Source organism: Sebastes umbrosus, chromosome 7 (genome assembly GCF_015220745.1).
Source record: "Sebastes umbrosus isolate fSebUmb1 chromosome 7, fSebUmb1.pri, whole genome shotgun sequence".
Classification (NCBI taxonomy): domain Eukaryota; kingdom Metazoa; phylum Chordata; class Actinopteri; order Perciformes; family Sebastidae; genus Sebastes; species Sebastes umbrosus.
This window is the reverse complement of record NC_051275.1, coordinates 12,051,786-12,072,511: the sequence shown is the minus strand read 5'-3', so window position 1 is coordinate 12,072,511 and position 20,726 is coordinate 12,051,786. Positions and strand designations below refer to the sequence as shown.

Below are 20,726 nucleotides of genomic sequence, written 5' to 3'. Positions count from 1 at the left end.
TGCTTAAACTATCATCAAGAAATTACTATGAGCCAAGACACCTGATTAAAAGAGGCCCATTTGAGCATATTTTGTGGTTTTGCCTCTTTCTCACCTGCAAAGTAGAGTCACATTTCACTGCTCTGATTATGCAGATCGGGTCCTCTGATCATGTATAAATACCCACAGCCCCATTTGTCAAGGCGGGAAAAAAAAAAGAGACTGCACTCGACTCGTCACGAAATAAATTTGAACTGTTTACTGTTTTTTATTCCTCAGTGTAGAGCAGAGCAGACACCGGGTATTGGGGAGGTAAATAAATGAAACTCTTTGGATGGAATCGATTGGATCTCCGCTCACAAATACAGACATTTGCTTTCATGTCAAGAGAGGAGGGTTCAAGTCCTGCCTGTTTAAGTAGGATCCATAAGGAGAGATCAATCAGGGTGTCACGACACTGCAGCGAGGTTAAGTATCAACCCCCAACCGCGGTCTATGACAGCATCTGTCAATCATGTGACAGCCCGTACCGCTTCTTAAAGCCACCTAACAACGAGTCCCTATAAAGCTAGTCATCGCACACCGACTAGGTGATGTCTTTCTTTGGAAAATAGATAACAAAAATGTCTTTTACCCCCCTGATAAAATACACAATTACAGTGCATGATTATTTTTGGTCATGTTGTGCACCAGGGAGAGGTAATAAATTAGAAAAATGTGCAATCGAGGAACTGCAACGTGAGCCCAAATAAAAAGATGAAAGCTTTGAGTCTTAAACGTTTTTCTATTCCACTGCAAGAAAAGGCAACAGAAAATCTTTGAGGAATAATCACATGCCTACAACTCTGTATTTGGCTGCAGTACTTCTAATAAAATCAACTATAGTGCTCTATACATAACTACATGTACGCAGATAACCGCTCCGATTTTAAAAGATAAACATATCTTGGCTAATTTCCACATAATTCAAGTGAAAACAAACATGAAAGAAGATGTGTACACACTTACACAACCACACACACACATGCACCAAAGGCAAAAGAAATGCTAAAATCAACATAATCACACAGAAATTAGTCTGGATTTCATTTCGTCTGGAAAGGCGATTAGAGGAGTAAAAAAAACGCATTTCCACAGATTAAGTATGATTTCCATTTATATGTAATGCTTCATTGAGGCAACCCCCCCACATTGTGGCTAATGGGGGAAAACTAATCTTGATAATGAGAATCAGAGCATGCACTCTTTGCAACCATTTAAATCCCTTGGAGTTGTTCAATTTCAACAGTAAATACTTGCATGCGAGAAGTGATCTTAGAGCGGGTGAAAGAAATTCATACCTACTATGAAAGCACTTTGTCATGAGTATACAATCGCTACGAAACATGAGCTATTTTCTGCACAGCATTATCATGAATCTGTGAAGGATCACTTACCAGCCTCTGAGCTTATGGGCCTCAGGGATGTCTGGGTTGATCAGCAGGGTGCTGGCGAACGATGCATTGAGGGACCGGCCTCCAAAGTCTGAAACCTTCGCCCCCTTGATGGCTAGAATGGGCTGTCCAGTGGGTTCAAACTTTTCTGCCTAAACAAGAGATAGGACAAAAGAGAAAAACATTAAAACTCTGTAATTTCTTGGTTTATCTTGGCAAGGGTGTGAGTTTTGTTTTTTTTGAAGTTCAAACTCAGCTTCTGTATTAAGTCTATAATGAACTGTAACCATAATACAGACACTCTGACACAAAAAAACACAATATTTGATCCCATGGCCATTACAGCATTCTATTATATTGGGCTTTCAATCTAGAGGCCTGGCTTCAAAATTGTCATTTTTACTATTTTCCACCAGATTGAGCCATTTTCTCATGTTTGCCCTATGGGGGCAAACACATACTATTTTCCTGGTTTCCGCTAGGTTTATTGCTGCTGTATTATGGAGCACTGCGGTGTTTGATGCAATGCATCAAAATCAATGTTGTTGCTAATCACTGACATATCCCAGACTGTGGAAAATTCCCCCTAGCATTTAGTATACAGAAAATAATTCAATTTAAAATAATCAAAAGTGGCATTATATACACAATTATCATCAGGACTGAAGTTAGTTTAAAAAAGTTTTAACTCAGTGAAAGTGGAAAGTAATAATACATAATGTTATGGCAGTTTTGTCCTCAAAGGACATCAGAGCAACATTTTTAAAGAGATACACAAGAATCTACAGAATCTAGTGGTGCTTTGATGTGACACATAAAGACAACATGCTGATGATTAGGAGGTACAACGTTTACCATGTTCAACAACTCAGTTTAGCATGCTACAGCGGAGGCTGATGGGAATGTCATTTTGTATTACAGGTAAAGAATTTGACAAACTGAAATTTGGACCCGACGGTGACGAAAGATGAAAAGTCGAGGGATCACCAAAGTGCTTACACTTTATCCAGTGGGGAACATTGATGTCTAACGGCAATCCATCCCATAGTTATTGAAATATTTCACTGAACTAGAGGAAAAGTCTAGGGATAGTCAAAGTTTGTAGGATTCATCATCTGGGGACCATGAATCTTAATGTATCCAATGGTAAAGATATTTTCAGTCTGAACCAAAGAGGTGGACCAACTAAAAGACAGACCTACATAGCAAGTCCTAGAGCCTTGCCGCTTATAACTATGAACAAGGGATTGACGATTTTTTTTTCTGACCGATAGCCGACACTTATTAAAAGATTATTAACCGTTAATTGACATGATTAGTGCCTTGCATGCAGGGGTGCTGTGAAGTGCCAAACAAGCCGTGCAGCTGCAAAGATAAGCCGATGCACAAACAAAAGGTTAAATCCATCATTAATCGTCAGCTGTAGTGTATGCGCAAAACAGACAACTGAATCCCCAGTTCACCGGTCCGGGCTAGTTACTGTAGCAGCTACGATGCTGCGTGCATTGTTGTGGACACATGCAGCCACTTTCCCAGTAAGTCTCCACCACATTAATTAGTTTAACTGCAAGGTTATCAGTTGTGTGTGTGCCTGGCTACTCTGTCAGCCTGGCGTAACATTAGCGAGTGTCTGACAGACCGTGTGTGTGTGTGTGTGTGTGTGTGTGACGATGGTGAGTATGAAGTTAACAGTAACGTCATAGCTGTGACTGTAGCAGTGCAGTGTGTGTACAGTTGATTTTTTCGGTAAATAAATGCTACATCTCCCCAAGATCCAAGCCAAGCTTCTGTGTCTTGCCAGCCACCTGCTTATTAAGGTGAAGAGGGTTAGCCCCTCAGCTAGCTCAGGCTCACTTAAGGTGGACTGTTAAGGTGGACTAGCTGTTCTCCTTTAAGTAACAAGCCGCTCTCCTCTGAGTTTTGTTCAGCTTTTTATCTAATTTTTAATATTTCTTTTAACCATTTAACTGATTAATCAGTCGAAATTCGTATCGTCGGTTAAACATCCCTACTATGAACACATTTCTTACTAGTTGAGTTGTGACAAAACTGACAAATCGCTATAAAAAATATCATGTTTACTTGTTTTCCAGTTTTGTAGGTTTTCAGTGCTCTTTACTACAATAACCTGAGGACAACCACTGAGAAAAAAAAACGACATCAGAGAGAGGAGGTGAGCAGCAGTGCAGCCTTCAGAGACGGGGAAAAATATCTCCACCACTTTCTTTTTGGCATTGCCATTGTTCTTTATAAAACTATACATCTTGTGTGCCTCAGCAAGTCCATGTGGAGAAGGGGTTTTATGTGTCGAACAAACTAACGGGGAACACTGTGCTTCTTGTCAGGAGAGGAAAGAAATGGTGGCGAACTCAGCGCAGTCCCTCTGAGCCACGGGTAAAAATCAACTGCAGGAGCACAGTTACTTCATCACCCCCGTGACAGGGAGTTCAGTCAACGGTTTTCAACCACGTCCACCTCCATTAAACACTGCACACATTGTTAAACGTCTTTAGTTCTCGGCAAGCGCGCTGAACAACCTTTCTAATTAAAACCCCTTTCTGACATAGTCTCACCGAAAAACGGAACATTATGAGCTTCACAAAGGCTTTTTGGTATTGTACGTACTCATGTCATTGTGTTCACCCCTGCATGTGTGATCTGGCTTCGGTTAAGCTTCAGTCATTTATACTAAATGGTTGTTCTCGGATGGTGATTAGCATTTGGAAGTGTTCCTGAGGAGAAAGCTTAGCCATTACAATAAGCATGTCTGTGCATTATAAAGTTGGTATTGATTTTCAACCACCCATTTAAAAAAGGTTCCAGACACAACTCCTGAACACCATTACACACGTTTTACCTCTCTCATCTAATGTCTATACTCACTTCCTCTCCCCACAGTGTGACGGACACCAGCTTCCCAGACTGGTCCATCAGATCAACGGTCCTCTTGGACACTTCTTTGCTGCTCTTAAGGGTGAGGCGGGTCACTTCGTTCACAGTTTTACACACTCCAATCACATCTGTAACAGAAGAACATGAATCAGTGCATTAGCAGCAGACACTGGATCTATTTTTTCTATTTCCTGACCTGCCTGATTCACAGTTTGCAGTTTAAGTTTGCATCATATAGACAATGACCACAATTTTCCAGAGAATTTCTCCCTATTGTTCCCAAATATACATATCATAAATATTGATTGTGGTGTTTACGCCCACAGGTCACTCTAGGTCCCACGGTTTCCGGCACAAATTGGCTCATGGGAAATAAGCGATTCATTTGTTTCAAAATCAGGTTTGAGGTCGCTGGCCTGTGTGCCAGGCACTTACATCCATAATGTAGGAGAATAGCTATGAAAAAAGGCTTTAATTGTTTCTCCCAATGCACTCCGTCAAGCACACTTTGTTGACTAATGCAATCAAGCAGGACAGATTAGACGCAGAGCTATTTGTTTGTAAATGTGAAAGATATCATCTATAAACCCCCACCCCCACTGAGTAAAAGGACTTTAAATACCGTATATCAACCGTGATGAACAAAACTTAGCGTTTGATACCGACTGGTGAGCGGGAGAGAAATTACTCAAATGGCAGTACAAGCTGCAGACTTCATTAAAAGAATTACAAGCGGCAGACTCCTTATTATCACTTCATTTTACCTGTGACAGCAGGTTCTCATTTTCTCATCGGCTCTGCCATAGGGCCCGAAGTCAATCTGCACTACAGGCTATTACTGTCATCAGTATTATTAATACCACTTTTATCTCTCTGCTCGTGTGCTGTAATTACCGCAACACTCACAGCATATCCGGCTCTACTTTTCTGCTGCTACAAAAACTCCATCCTCTGCTTAGGATAGCTTATTATTGGGTGGGTGGCTTGGGAACACCTCAGTAGGAGTAGGGCTCTAAAGTTTCGGTTGGTTGGTTGGTTGTGCTTTTTCGCAATACACCGGTGCTTAAGAGAATTATGATGTGTTTAGGCCTCATAGAGCCCAAGCCATCCATAAAGAAAAACAATTTGCCAAACATAAGCTACGCTAAGCTAAGCTAGTTTGGTGCACAGTAAATTCACCAATGGGCGCTCCTCTATGTTGCACGGTATTTACACAACTCGGCTCTCCGTACATTAGTTCAGGGCACTAAATACATAAGACTACATCAAAACTAATGTCTCGTAAAATGGGCAAAATGGGGCCCCCATTCAAACAAAAAACTAGACGGATCATCCCACAACAACAATACAGCTTAGGAACAAACTGAGCCTGCAGCTCTGCCCTGACAGGGTTTACACGGCCTGATTCTGAGTAATAGACCTGAGACAGTGTGTGGTAGGGTTTCCAAAGGTTTCTCAATAGCAAAGATCTGTCTCAAATACTGTTTTGGTCGAACTAGCTACTTGTCAAATATTAATCGCGATCACGATTTGGGCTTCCCACGATTAAATTAACATTATCGACTGCGATATGGACGTTTTAAAATGCGTGCCCCACTCATAGAAAACTCTGCTGCATATCAAATCAAGCGCTTCCTACACAATGTGATCTCACAGAAATATGTGAAAATGACCACGGCCTCTTGATAGTGCATTACATAATTTTAACACACTCAGTGCCACCACTACAGCTGGTCTGTGTGTGTGTGTTTGAGAGACAGAGAGACAACGAGAGGAGAAAAGAAGGTGGACTATTGCATGCAATGTTTCTGTAAGTTATTAATAACTTAGTGGGATGCTGCTTTGTCACTTTTTGACCCGCCCGAACACGCAATATTTTCTAGCAAACTCACACGAACGCGCTGCTAGGAGATGCACTGTGAGTAAAGACCAGTCTTATTTTTGACGTAAAGATTTGTATATTAGCAGGAATGTAGCACAACATGGAAGTGAAAGCAGCGCTCCGTTTATTTAAATGTGAAAGTGCAATACAAATATTTTGTCCTTAAAAAAAAAATCAATAAATAATCGTGATCTCAATATTGATCAAAAATAATCGTGATGATCATTTTGGCCATAATTGTGCAGCCCGGCTGCTTGTATAAAATATTTGACACTTTAAGAAAGGACTTTGTTTAGGAGGTGGGGTCGGGTGGAAAGAATAAAAAGGGGCTCCAACTAAAAGGAAAAAATCCAATGTTTATATTCCTACACCATATATTTAAACCTGTCAGGACTGTAGGCCAGATTTAATTACCATCTTACATAGGCTGCCTTTAAAATGTTTTATTCAGCTGTTCTTTGTGTTGCAACATTGTACTTGGAGGGTTTAAAGCTGACAGTTTCACTCATTTATTCAATCCACCGTCTCACTCTATAAATATCTAGAAACACCTTTAATTGCCAAAAGCCAAAAAGAGGCAACCTGAACAAAACTAATACTTCAAATGTCAGTAGGCATTTTCTAATGAAGACATCATGTTTGAGCAGAACACTGCTGTATTTCAGGGCTATGTATAGGGCTTTAGGTTTTTATTTTTGACAGTACGCCATGTCTTTCTATGTGTAGTTAGGGCTGCAGGCTGTTTTCGTCTCAGAATACAGGATGGAACATGAGATAAAGGTTAGAGTTGTCTGGGGATTTAACGACACAGGTTGGGTTGAGAAATACCCGTGTAGATCATTACTTGTGCTCCCTTACCAACGATGGCATCTTTGTCTCTGTTCACCAGGTCACCGATGGAGATAAAGTCACACTGCAAGACTGGAACATCAGCGCAGTCTTCGCAGGGGATGATGCTGGACTCTCCATTGAGAGTCATCTCGTAGTCATTCTTCACCGATGTGTACTGCTTGTTGGCGATCTTCAGGGAGCACTTGGAGACGTAGTAGACCTGACCCCGTACAGATGGATGAACCACGTGTTATTCAGAGATGTGGGGAGCATTACACCTGACTGAATGGTGCAAACAAGATACGACTTCAGACGGTCGGGGGGATCAACAAAGGCTGGCAGATGATCATAAGCCGCTTATTGTATGGGTACAGTGTAGCCAGATGACTCATTCACAGTCTCTGTGGTTTTAACTCACAAAAGTACTGGCAGCTGTGGATAGAACGGACTGCGGCCAAAATCCGTCTTTAACAGCACAGTGAAAGACAGTTTTGACAGATAATTAGAACATGCTGAGTCATTATCTGGAGGAACGTCTCACCTTGCCAACCTCGACAAGGCTGAAGAACTTGTCCACCTCTTGGTTGAAACCAGTCACTCGGATCTCTCCCTGTAATCAAATATGAAATGTGGTTAGTATATTAAAGTAGGCCAGCGGACAGTACAGGATTCATGATCTTGTCGTTTATTTGAGGGCTGTCAATCTGTTAAAATATTTAATCGCAATTAATTGCAAATTTTTTATCTGTTCAAAATGTACCTTAAAGGGAGATGTGTTAAATATGTAATGCTCTTATCAACATGGGAGTAGACAAATATGCTGCTTCATGCAAATGCATGTATATATTCATTATTGGAAATCAATTAACAACACAAAACAATGACAAATATTGTCCAGAAACCCTCACAGGTACTGCATTTAGCATAAAAAATATGCTCAAATCATAACATGGCAAACTGAAGCCCAACAGGCAACAACAGCTGTCAGTGTGCTGACTTGACTATGACTTGCCCCAAACTGTAATTGATTGTCATAAAGTGGGCATGTCTGTAAAGGGGAGACTCGTGGGTACCCATAGAACCCATTTTCATTCACATATCTTGAGATCAGAGGTCAAGAAACCCCTTTGAAAATGGTCATGCCAGCTTTTCCTCGACAAAATTTTGCATTAAAGCGTTATCCTGTTAACTTTGACAGCCCTAGTTTATTTACAAAGCGTAAAAAATTTAACAATAGAACCATAATAACAACTCACACTCTCATCCACCATCTCCATAGAGAAGAGTTTGCCATCGCCGCGGGTGTTGCTCCATGTACGGATGCTGCTCTTGTTGGTTATACGGGCGCGGATGGTCCACCTGTCAGACAGAGATAAGGTTATTCATGTCAGTATTGTTAATTTAAGAGCACCTCATGGACCGAGGATGTAACCATACATACGCGTGTATTTATTCATTAATTCATGCATTTACTCACCAACTCAACCTTTTAATAATCTGTGCATGTTGCCTTACCGATTTTGCCTTTTTGAGGCAAAAACTGCTATTTGATAGTTTTAAAAATGTAATAGTTTTTGTTCTTTGCATAATCAAACACTTTGATAAGGCTTCTTTTTTTTAAGAATCATGACCAAGATCTGTACTGAGCAGGATCATTTGCATTTTGCAGGACTTTTTAAAAGTTGAAAAATAAAGTTGTAGTGCTCACTAGTGGACAAACTATGTACACACTGACTTCAATCATAACGCTGGCATTTCTGTTCTGCAATCTGTTACTGTTACTTATCAGCCAACATACTGTATACACCAATACTGATAGGTCTTCAATAAGGTCATACAGGCCGATATTATAGATCAATTTATGGGTCTGGCTCTATACAGATGATGCAACAAAACAAATTCCACTGCTCCTTGCAATTATATAGTTTGTCCATGATATTGTGCCGACCTTATGTTATTATCAATGTCTAGCTTTAATATGCAACACTTCAAATAGTTCTGCTGGTGCTTAGTAGGTTTTTATTGCATTTATTTAAGGGCTGTCAATCGATTAAAATATTTAATATTTAAATATCTTGAAGTCAGAGGTTAAGGGACCCCTTTGAAAATGGCCATGACAGTTTTTCCCTCGCCAACATTTAAGTTTGGAGTGCCATTTAGCCTCTTTTGTGACAAGCTAGTAGGACATTGTAAGTTGGTACCAATGGATTCCTTATGTTTTCTAGTTTCATATACCAGTATCTTCACTGTAGCTTTAAAACTGAGCCCGCTACAACCTCCGAAAGATTGATTTGCGTTAAAGAAATTAGTGGCGTTAAAACAAATCTGCGTTAACGACTTATTATCGGGTTAACTTTGACAGCCCTAATTTATTATTTACACTGTTTTTTATTATAATAAATGTATGCAGTGATGTGTTGCTACGGTCTCAAACATAGCAAATATACAACATTTTGACATGACGTGACTGACTGGGGCATATACTCACTTGGACTGGTAGGGGTTGAGGCTGGCGATGGGCACAACTTTGGAGCCGCCCCCCGGAGTACTGGGCACAGCAGACGGGGCCTTTTTCCCAAAGTCTTTATTGAAACCTCTGTTCACTGTTGGAGGAATGAAGAGGGAAATAAATGATCCATGAAGAGCAGTGATGGAGAGAAGTCAAGAGAGAGGCACATACATTATTCATTGGAGACGAATTACAAAAAAATCCAATTTCTTTGGATTGCAACTGCTCGATCACAGTAATTATCTCACTTCAGGAGGGAAGTTTCATCAAAGAACAACCTAATGACTTAAAGTAAATTTACCACCGGTGGGGCTCTCGAGTCGAGCGGGAGGAAAAGACTCCCAACAGGAAACAAAAAATCTTGTCGAGCCAAGTTGGTGGAGAAATGTGTGATCCAGCATTTTGGGCGAGAAGGATGATTCACATTTCACAGAATCAGGGCAGAGTGTGAAATGCTGTAACAAAGTGGAGCTGCTCTTCCCCAGGAGAGCTGTGCTGCCTGACTTTGAGATTTTCCGTTTGAACAAGCGCTGCACATTTGATTTGTGTGCGTCTCACGCGGAGGATTAGAGTTCAAAGTGTCCACTTAAGTCCTCCCACTTTGCCAACCGCTGCACTTCTGGTAATTAAGCCCCCAGATCAACCAGCGGCACACAGAGAAATGAACAATGACTGTGCTGATGAGGAGGGTGCTCGCCACAACTTCCATTCCCCACACGGCAGATTAGGGGGATGAATACCTGCTATGACACACACTAGAAGACCGCAAAACCCCCTCCGACAGCCGGATTGCACATCTCTCCTGCTCCAAGTTATTTGCGATGCTGTGATCCACCGCTTATCTTTGACATGAACAAATTTGAAAAATAAATCTGTTTGTTCATGGGGTTAAAATACACCCTCCAGGTAGTTGCTATGTGTTTGTTTGTGTATTCATACTGTGCATCCAAAAAAAGAAACACAATGACTGACAGGCAGAGACAGCCACCCATCAACACACGCTCTTGGTTGTTAAAGTTTATGATACCAAGCATTCACATGAAAAAAAAAAGGGGGGCTCTGGAGAATTGGGAGTGTCAATAACACTTGTGAAAAAACTGGCTTGTGAAAACTCAAAATGAAAATGTTTCTCCACGGGGCTGTCAAAATTACTTGTGTCCTGTAAATCTGTGGGTCACCCAAATTATAGAGCAGCAGAGGAATGCTGCCATCTGGTGGTTGTGTATGAACCATTTGTGCAATGTTTTTCACAAAATATAAATCCTGACATTTTCCCCCTGTTTTCTTTCATGTTCAAGAGTTAAAATAAAAACTTACTCACCTTCATTTTTATTTTGCTGCAGTAGCGGTGCGCGGTTTTCAGGGATTGGCGCCGACTGCGGGTCTTTTATCAGACCTGCGAGGAAGATTTGACATTAGTATTAGCCTGCAGTGACTCCATGACCCATTATTAAATATTAATCTCACTTCATAAACATATTCACTAACCACTCCTTCGAGACAAGCATTAATTAGTCAGTAGCAAATATTATTATGAAATGTGATTTGAAGACTTACCCTCATTGTAAGGAGTAGGATTGCCTATTCTTCCAGCAACATCTTCAGCTTGGTTGATGACTTCAATTTCCAAAATGATCACCACCCGCCTGTATTAAGACATCACCGTAAACCGCGGGAAATAGCATTGTATGCATTTAGTTTTGGAAGATAATTACTAAATATGCTCACTATTATCAACGCAACTATACAGACAGTGGGCAAAATCTTACGACGGCATATTAGAGCCATTGTAGGTAAAATGATGGTATTGCAAGAAAAAAAACTCGAACTTTCCAGTAAAATAGTTGAGTAGAAAACCGTGGTAATGAAAATACCGGGGTACTGTATTTTTGTTTAGGAACCACATAGCTGCACTTTGCACGCCTCAACACACTTATTTGCCACTTTAATCTCAGAGGAAAATTCAAGTTTTTTACTCGTAAATTTATGACTTTACTTTCCGAAATTCTGAGTTTTTTCCCTGATTATCACCCCCCTCTCCCTGCTCCGTAATAATTTTTTTTGTTTTACCTACAATGGCCCATCGTAAAATCTTGATATGAAGATAAGAAATGTACAAAAAAACCTGCATACCGTTTATCCTTCAGTATATTTGTCACATGCTTCTTCAGAATGCAGACGCAGTTCGGGACCAGCATGTTGTCCTCGGCCATGTAGTTCAGCTGCGTTGAGAGCATGAAGGCTGCAAAAGGTGTGGAAAAGTGAGAAAAGAAAAATCAGACAGGCATTCCTGGTTCGTTCAACTAAGCGGTTCTTGAGAGTAACGGCTCCTAAGTCGAGTCAAACTTTATTTGTGTAGCACGCTTAAAAACAACCGCAGTTGACCAACGTGCTGAACAGACAGAAAACACAATGCAAACGACAATAAGAACAGATGATAATAATAAGCACAATGTACACATAACAGTAAAATAATTGCAGCACAAAAGAAGATGAAGTCCAGGTGTCAAGCTCAACTCAGACTCCAAGGAGAAGAGGTCAGTCTTCAGCTGCAACTTGAAGTTTTCTGTAGTCTAAGCAGTTTTCATATGAATAGGTGAACGATTCCAGAGATTAGGCCACCGCAAAGGCTTGTTTGGCTTGTTTTTGTGCTTACTTCTTGGAGGAAAAAACAGCCAGTCTTCAACCCCATCCTATATTTAGTGGCTAGTAAAAAATAAATAAATGCCAACCACATTTTAATTAGATAATCTAAGGAGATCTAAGAACCAGAACAATTTTTGAACCACTTTACTATTTGTTCATAAACAATCATAAAATGAAATCTTTAAATCAGTCACAACAATGTGGTAGAATAAATTATGCCACCATGTATTTAAAAAAAAAAAAAAATAACAAAAACATACAAACTTACAGGACAGAGTGTGCTGTCCATCGCTCATCATCACCCGAAAGCGAGCAGGACCGCTTCCTCCATCGAGCTTGCGAATGTTCTGAAAGGTTATATACAAGTGAAATGGTTCAATATATTCAAAAAAGGTTTGTCTTCTCAAATATAATGTCTGTCTACTCGTGTCATACTGCATCCTATAGCATTCATTTTGTTTAGTTTGAGGTATGGTGCATTCAAAAAGTTTTTGCCTATGTTAGTCCCTTGTCTGTCTTTTGTAAATAAAACCCCTAACTTCTTATACAGTGAGCTGCATCATGTGTCCTGGAGTCTCTCCTGTTGTTAAACATGTGCATGGGCCTTAAAAGAGCTGCTAACTACTAACATTGTAGTATTTTCAATTACTTACTTTACTTTACTTTATACTTTATTGTCAGACAGGTCTGAAATTTGTTTTGCATAACAGCAGCTCCGTTTGCAACATCACAGAAAGGACAAAGACAATAAACAAGGATACAAACATTTAAACATTACAATCACAGAAGACAATATTCAGGGCCCTTTAACGCACATTTGATCTGGGATTAGGCTCCATATTTAGTTTAAGGATTGACTGATGCAAAAAGGAGTGCTTCAGTCTAACCTTATTAAATCGTGGAACCCTGTATCTCTACGATTCGATGGTAACAGTTGATATTCACTGTTCAAAACATGATTGGGGTTAGAGACGATGTTGTTAGCTAGCCTTAAGATGTTATTATGATAGGCTGATTCATAGAGTTTCTCAAGGGGTTGACCAACAATTAGAAGTGGTGTGTCATGGTCTGAAATGTAGTTTCAGAAACGTTTCCACCCTGAAGATCCAACTTTGGTTTGTACAGTATAATGCTTCCTAAAGCTGATTTCAAACTGGTGTTGATCAAATGTAGGAGGAGACAAATCCAGATAAAGCAAAGTCAGCAGTGATGTAGTAGCTAAACAGTATAACGTTATGAAAGACTGTGATCTTAGTTTGTGTTGTTACTCACCACACACTGAAGCACTGCGTCGTTGAAACCGATGCCACTACCTAGAGCCTGAAAACACACACAAACATTCAATTAAGGAATATATTTTGATATATTTACTGTTGTTATTATATATATATCTTATCCTAATTGTTTTGTTATCACTATTATGTAGTCATATTATTTCTTTATATTAATCTTGTCTCTAGGTGGAGGCTTCAGATAAGCCCAGTGGGTTTTTTGCCTCTTCCTGCACTGTATATTATTCATTCATTATTTTGTTATGTTGTATAGTCTTAAATTGTGCAAAAATAAATAAATAAAATAAATAAATAAAAAGGCCAACTGGCTAAGCTAGCTAAGTCATTAATTGTAAAACTATATATATGACCATATATCGAAAACATTTCGAAAAACACCTTTTTTTCCAAATATAACTCGATGTTATTATCTAATGTTGACCTTAGAGAGTTAAACGTCTTCTACGCTTGACAAGTTTGTTTTCAGCTACAAACGTTAACGATGGTGCTAAGCTTACATTAAGATAACTAACTAACGTTAAATTACAGTTAAGGTAAGTTAGCTCGGAGTGCAAACAAAGACTGCATTACAGACTGCACCAAACCATCTCTAACTTCAGTCTTTCGTGTTTTAGTCGTGTTAGTTCTACTGAAAGTATGAACCTTACCTCAATAGCACCCTCTGAGAGCTTCGACATGTCTGCGAGGAGGTGATTTAGCTACACAAAATAAGAACTTGACTCTAATGTTAGATAGATAGTCAGCTCTGTGTGCTTCTACCACTCTGACAGGACTTTGGTGAATTGTGTCGGTGGCGCCAACAGCTTGGAATAACGCGCCAACCAGTCGTCGTTACGTGCTGCTCCCGTTTCCGTTTCCGTTCACAGACCTGGGTTCAGTTTGCAGTCTGTCACCATAGCAACAAGCACTGTTAAAACTGACCGGAGACCAGCTGCGTACATGTCAGCGCTAAATAATAACGTCATGACGTCAGGCGCGTACTGCGATGCATTCACAGCCAGGGGCAAAATGGGAGATTTCAGACTCCACTGTAACTTCTCGTTGAGATAGTTATGGCAAACACCTTTACTGTGGAAGTATTATATTAGATATAGTGGGCAGTAAATTTATGTTAACGAATAAAAAATAATGGCTGTGTAAAACAAATTTTACAAAAATATATGAAGTTACTCCCATCTTTTTATTGCAAACAATATGACACCTATTTAATAAATCACTTGATTTGATATGATTTGAGCCTATTTTTTTATGCTAAATGCAGTACCTGTGAGGGTTTCTGGACAATATTTGTCATAGTTTTGTGTAGTTAATTGATTTCCAATAATAAATATATACATACATTTGAATAAAACAAACATATTTGTCCACTCCCATGTTGATAAGAGTATTAAATACTTGAAAAATGTCCCTTTAAGGTTCATTTTGAGCAGATGTGTGATTACTTTGCGATTAATCGTGATTAACTATGGACAATCGTGCAATTAATCGCGATTAAATATTTTAATCGATTGACAGCCAGAATAAAATCAGATTAAAATCACGTAGCATAATCCAAAGAGTGATTTAGAAGGGCCTTACAGTGACTCCTTGGCTGCAGAGACAGGTCAACAGGAGTGTCAGACGTATGAAGTTACTCCAACTCCCATCTTTTTTATTGCATTCAAACAATATGACACCTATTTAATAAATCACTTGTTTAGTCACAGAGATAAGGAGAACACTAGTGGGGTAGGACTTCCAAATACCTGTCAGTTACTTGCCAAAGTACATGAAAGGGTAATGCTATTAAGATGAAACCACAAATCGCTAGTATTTGCATAAAAATTGCCACGCATGTATGTTAAATTAACACCAGCCTTTTACAAATGTCCTCTAGGTTTTATCTTTTTCCAGTTTTGCAAATGCATAATTTTTTTGTTTCACATTATGTTGTATAAATATTTTATTTTATATGGTTGTATATATTATTTGTCTCAATAAAAATGCATCAGTTTACCTTCAGATTACAAAAACAATAGTTTTTTTATTCAAGAAGACAATAAAACTCATAACCCAGACATGTTGTGATTCAAATCAATTCAATTTATTAGCCCATTAGATGACATCTTTTTTTTTTTTTAAATCAACTACATACAAAATGATGCAGTAATGCTGTGACATTGGCCTTACATTTTGAGATCTTGGAAATTTAAAGTGCAATCAAATAAAGATGAAGAGAGATTTTATTATGGGTGCAAACCATTTCTTGTATCTTATTACAATTTTAAGAGTTGCTTGACCAGGACATGTCATCTAATGCAGCAAAACTGTCATTTTATGTCCTTAATATTTGTTTTTTACATGGGATACTGGGCTCCTTAGTGTGTTTATTCTACAATGAAACAAAGCATCTGTTTTCACACACATTTTGATCCAGCTAATTGATATTGTACATTTAATCTGTACAATCACAGAGATCTTGGTCTGGGTTTTCCCTGGGACAGCAGTGTAGGTATTACTTAGGTGGACCTCCGAATGTGCCATCCTGACTCTTATCAATTGGGAATCCCACTTTATCTTTGTTTCCAAATCCTCCTCTCTGCAAGATAGGAGCTCCGGGATTTGGGTTGTTAATGACACCCATGAAAATGGGCACTTGAGTCATATCATCCATAAGGGCGAAGAAGAATGGTTGGCTGAGGTGGAAAATGGGATTGGATGCCCGTGAGATGACCACAGTGGTGGCTGCAGCCGCCTCTGCACCTTCCTCGTTTATCTCCATGATGGACTTGTGCATCACACTGGAGACCAGCAGGGGGCCGTCTGCCATGTTAGCCAAGTTGGGACTGGAGAACATGTCTCCGAGGCCTAACACAAAGCAGGGAGTACAGGGTCAATCCAAAAATCTCATCGAGCAATAAGAATTTGTTTGTGTGGTGAAAATAACGTTAACAACGAAAATGACGAGGTCTTACCCAATTTAGTAAAAACATCTTGTAGGTCTTGAGCATACTCCAGTTTGAATTTGGGGACTTTAACTTGAACAGACCTCTCCTTGGGCAGACGACGATACAGGTCCGAGACATTCAGTTTAGCGGAAAGTGAAGACACGTTCACCTGGCCGGACATAGGCATGACCACCAACAAGCTCATTGACTTCTGGAATGGGAAGCGTGCTACCTGCACAGGAAGAAGAAATGGTGTTGTAAGTAAAAGGTTATTATATGTATTACATTGAGATCTATTTGGGGGTGAGGAACGCCATAATTATTTATTTATTTATATCTTTATTAGTAATCATTTTTTAATTTATTTATTATAATTTATTTTAAATTAATGTTTTGTTTTGAATTATGCAATTTAAAAAAAAAAATTCCAAAGCATATCTTTAAAACCAATAAAATCTGATCACAAAAAAAAAGGAATTTATGTTTCTTTCCAAACTGTATGATAAGAGACAAGTGAATTTTTGGGCACAGCAATGAAACCGTAAATAACGAAACAGTATTTTACCTGAGCCTCAAGTTCACTATCAGTAAATAAACTCAAGGGATGTTTGGCATCTTCCATCACTTCGACATCAACCATGTTCTTGTCGTCAAGGTAGAACACACCTCTGGAGGTGAAGCGCGGGTCAAATCGAGCTTTCCACTCTCCTGTGGGTAACACGGGTCTCAGTTTTAGTCAGCAGCACAATTCATAAACATACAGTAGCTTATGAAAAGGAAAACTTGCAAAGACAGGAGATTTCATCGGTTATTTCTACTGGGATCTTGGGGAAATGAGTATTCTCAACAAACAAAGAGGCGAATTATGTGAATATGGTGACATTTCACCTTTGAAATGGACAGCATTGATGAGCATGAGGAGCAGATTGGGTGGCAAAGCAGACAGGAAGTCAGACATCTTTCCATTTGTTGCATTGTCTACCCAGTCGTTTATCTGCTGCAGGCTCTCCAGGACTGCTGGTTCTGAGTCATATAACCGCTTGGATTCATCGACAAAGTCTTGCTTTGGTTCAAACCCTAAAACACACAATAAACACACACACTCTCAGGCTCTATTTCTCTTAAACCTTCTCTTTAGGGTCAGCACTAAGAGAAATTATAAGAAAAATGAATGTTTCTGCAAGCAGGAACTGCATAGTCTCAATTTTTAGTACAGTTAATAATCATTTCTAGGAAGTAACCTTGGCGCAGGAAGATCCGTGTGGCAATTTGCAGGTCGTTGTCCCTGAGCTGCTCCAGGACATTATGCAGCGATTCGTGGTAGCAGGGGAGAGTGTTTTCATGGAGATGATGCATCAGCAGCTCCTCTGTCTCATTTACTGCGCCTGTAAAATAGGAAGGGGTGCAATAATTGGATGAAAAAGGCGACAGTCTCCAGATGACTATGAACTTGGGGCAAGTTGCTGACACTATTCTTCACATGTGGTAATTGCATTATATGCAGAGAGGTGCAATGGGTCCTGTAAAAGCTACAGCAGGACGTGCATACCTAAAGCCAGTTGGGAGAGCGCTAATGATATGCTCAAAGGAGATATGATGACATTTGGCTGCTCTGGCGACGTCTCCAGGTTCTGTAGCAGCTGCACGCCCAGTTTTTGAATGGCTGCGCCGATGGCCTCCCTGGACTGTCGGCTTCGGCTGACAGACAGACAAACTCCATCTTGTTCCTCCTCTTGTTCTGAGCTCCCAGTGGGCCCAGTAATGGTTGTTGTTAAAATTACAGGTACTTCTGTGGTAGCTGCAGTTTCTGGTTGTACTGTAGTTTCATTTTCTACATTCTGAAGGCAGGAATAGGAGAAAATGTTAGTTACAAGGAAACATTTTTAAAAAAGACCAGAACACAGTGACACATCAAGCACAATGAGAGACATATATATTCCAAACTTTTGCCTCTAACCTCTATGGGGTGGCTCGGCATCAAAGGAATGAGAGGCACCAAAGGGATCGAGTCATTTTCTGCCACCTCAACACTCTGTTGAGAAGGAAGATGGTATAAGACAACAATCTATACAAGCATTATATAATCAGTTGTATAAAACCAGGGCTGTCAAAGTTAACGCAAATTTGTTTTAACGCCACTAATTTATTTAACGCCACTAATTTATTTAACGCATTCAACTTGCGATTTTTAGGTTGTAACGGGCTCAGTTTTAAAGCTAGAGTGAAGATGCTGAAGTGAAGATACAGGCATCATATGAAACTAGAAAACTTAAGGAATCCATTGGTACCAACCATACTAGCTTCTCGGGAAGGAGGCTAAATAACGCTCCAAACTTGCACTAAATTTTGGTGAGGAAAAACTGGCATGGCCATTTTCAAAGGGGTTCCTTGACCTCTGACCTCAAGCTATGTGAATGAAAATGGGTTCTATGAGTACCCACAAGTCTCCCCTTTACAGAAAGGCCCACTTCATGATAATCACATACAGTTTGGGGTAAGTCATAGTCAAGTCAGCACACTGACACACTGACAGCTGTTGTTGCCTGTTGGGCTTGAGTTTGCCATGTTATGATTTGAGCATATTTTTTATGCTAAATGCAGTACCTGTGAGGGTTTCTGGACAATATTTGTCATTGTTTTGTGTAGTTAATTGATTTCCAATAATAAATATGTACTTATATTTGTATAAAACAAGCATATTTACCCACTCCCATGTTGATAAGAGTATTAAATACTTGACAAATCTCCCTTTAAGGTACATTTTGAGCAGGTGTGTGATTATTTTGCGATTAATTGTGATTAACTATGGACAATCATGAGATTAATCGCGATTAAATATTTTAATCGATTGACAGCCCGAGTAAGAACAGATTATAATCACGTAGCATAATTTAAAGAGTGATTTAGAAGCGCCTTACAGTGACTCCTTGGCTGCAGAGACAGATCAACAGGAGTGTCAGATGAAGGTCCATGTCCTTACGTAACTGAAAAAGAGAGAAATGATGTTGGGTGAAAAAAAAACATGTAGCCTGATCACTTTTATGAAACAACAAATATACCACTCATGTTCAACTCTCTTAAAACACAACGCTCTCAGCTTTTGTTTATAGTTTCTTAGCTGTATCAAACAATTTAGTTCTACTTAGTCGCCCTCTTTTTTAACGAAACCCAGATCACCTGGAAATATATGCCTAAAGCATGGAAGCCACACAAAAGATTTTGTAGACCCTGCACCAAGATTTCCACACAGAAAGTGCTAAGTGTGCACTTTCAGCAGCAGACATCCAGGCTGCCTCGAACAACCTCCTATTATTGCAGATTTATTGCTCAATAAAACATTGTTTAAAAATTTAAACTTTATAAAGTTTTAATAATGTTTAATTTAAGATTCATTGTTTAATACATTTATAATACATTTTTAATACATTTAAATAAATGTATTTAAAATGAATTTCAATGATTTATTGTTCAATAAAACATTGTTAAAGGCTATGAACTTTGAGGGACAGAAAATCCACTTGTCGTGGCAGAAACAACACACATTCTGTATTCAAATCAACTTAAAATGTCCAAATGTAAAAAAATTAAATTGAAAAAAGTCAGAAGTATTAACTGGTGTAGCCCCCATTTGCAGATCTTACACAAACATGAAAAATCATTGAATAAATGAGTAGTATTTAGCACATACCACCAAGTCTTCAAATGTACAATAGTATCCCAATAAGTTTATCAAAATAAAGTTGATCTTACCTTAAATTTAAATTAGAAAAAAAACTTGCTGCTTAGTCCAAAAAAGGAGCGACTAAGTGACTGCGGATAGCAGAATTCCTGAGAGTCAAAGATTGGCAGTTGCTCAGCAAACAGTTAAACATCAACTTGCATTGATTGGGGCCTCATTTAAGCCACTATTTGTTTGTAAATGTGGCTACCGAGACTGACCCAGGGTTAAATATTGAAGGCAGAGATGCTCAGCTACTTTAAATATCAATGGGCAGGTGATAATATCATGACAACTAAATCTGTGACAGAGAACATGACATATTAATTGCCAAAGTGGGGTTAATCCCACTCCGTGTGGGCAAACAAATACAGCTTGCTGACACACCAGCATTACACATCTGATGTTGGAGATTACAAGCCCACACTTCCCAGAAACCCCTGGCTTTGATATATCACCAACTTCGCAGAACAGACTTGGCCGTTCTGCGAAGTCTAGAATTTGTGGTTATATGTTGTGGCCAATACTTACTCAAGAGAGGGAAAGAAATTAAGAAAAACAAATACTTTTTTTTTTTGCATTTGGTGACATTTCACCACTAAGCAAAAGTGATATCT

At 39.3% G+C, this 20,726-nt stretch overlaps 2 protein-coding genes across 2 annotated transcripts in view; both read right to left on the bottom strand.

The window, feature by feature from the left end:
• rpa1 (replication protein A1) overlaps positions 1 to 14,361 on the bottom strand; it is a 38,538-nt gene extending 24,177 nt beyond the window's left edge. Inside the window, exons 1-12 of the mRNA XM_037776285.1 lie at positions 14,112 to 14,361; positions 13,445 to 13,492; positions 12,441 to 12,519; positions 11,660 to 11,768; positions 11,084 to 11,172; positions 10,848 to 10,922; positions 9,506 to 9,620; positions 8,274 to 8,376; positions 7,559 to 7,627; positions 7,045 to 7,237; positions 4,296 to 4,432; positions 1,416 to 1,564 (exon numbers count right to left, since the gene is read on the bottom strand). Coding sequence (XP_037632213.1) covers positions 1,416 to 1,564; positions 4,296 to 4,432; positions 7,045 to 7,237; positions 7,559 to 7,627; positions 8,274 to 8,376; positions 9,506 to 9,620; positions 10,848 to 10,922; positions 11,084 to 11,172; positions 11,660 to 11,768; positions 12,441 to 12,519; positions 13,445 to 13,492; positions 14,112 to 14,141 — 1,196 coding nt within the window. The 5' untranslated portion in view covers positions 14,142 to 14,361. The remainder of the gene's footprint in view (positions 1 to 1,415; positions 1,565 to 4,295; positions 4,433 to 7,044; positions 7,238 to 7,558; positions 7,628 to 8,273; positions 8,377 to 9,505; positions 9,621 to 10,847; positions 10,923 to 11,083; positions 11,173 to 11,659; positions 11,769 to 12,440; positions 12,520 to 13,444; positions 13,493 to 14,111) is intronic.
• Positions 14,362 to 15,523: 1,162 nt separating this feature from the next.
• On the bottom strand, positions 15,524 to 20,415 carry serpinf2b (serpin peptidase inhibitor, clade F (alpha-2 antiplasmin, pigment epithelium derived factor), member 2b). The gene is made up of 9 exons (XM_037774865.1): positions 20,142 to 20,415; positions 19,310 to 19,375; positions 18,349 to 18,423; positions 17,941 to 18,229; positions 17,633 to 17,776; positions 17,280 to 17,468; positions 16,957 to 17,099; positions 16,419 to 16,623; positions 15,524 to 16,311 (listed from the first exon to the last, which is right to left on the bottom strand). Exons 2-9 carry the CDS (start codon positions 19,361 to 19,363, stop codon positions 15,959 to 15,961), a joined length of 1,452 nt encoding a protein of 483 aa, XP_037630793.1. The 5' UTR covers positions 19,364 to 19,375; positions 20,142 to 20,415; the 3' UTR covers positions 15,524 to 15,958.
• Positions 20,416 to 20,726: the final 311 nt, after the last annotated feature.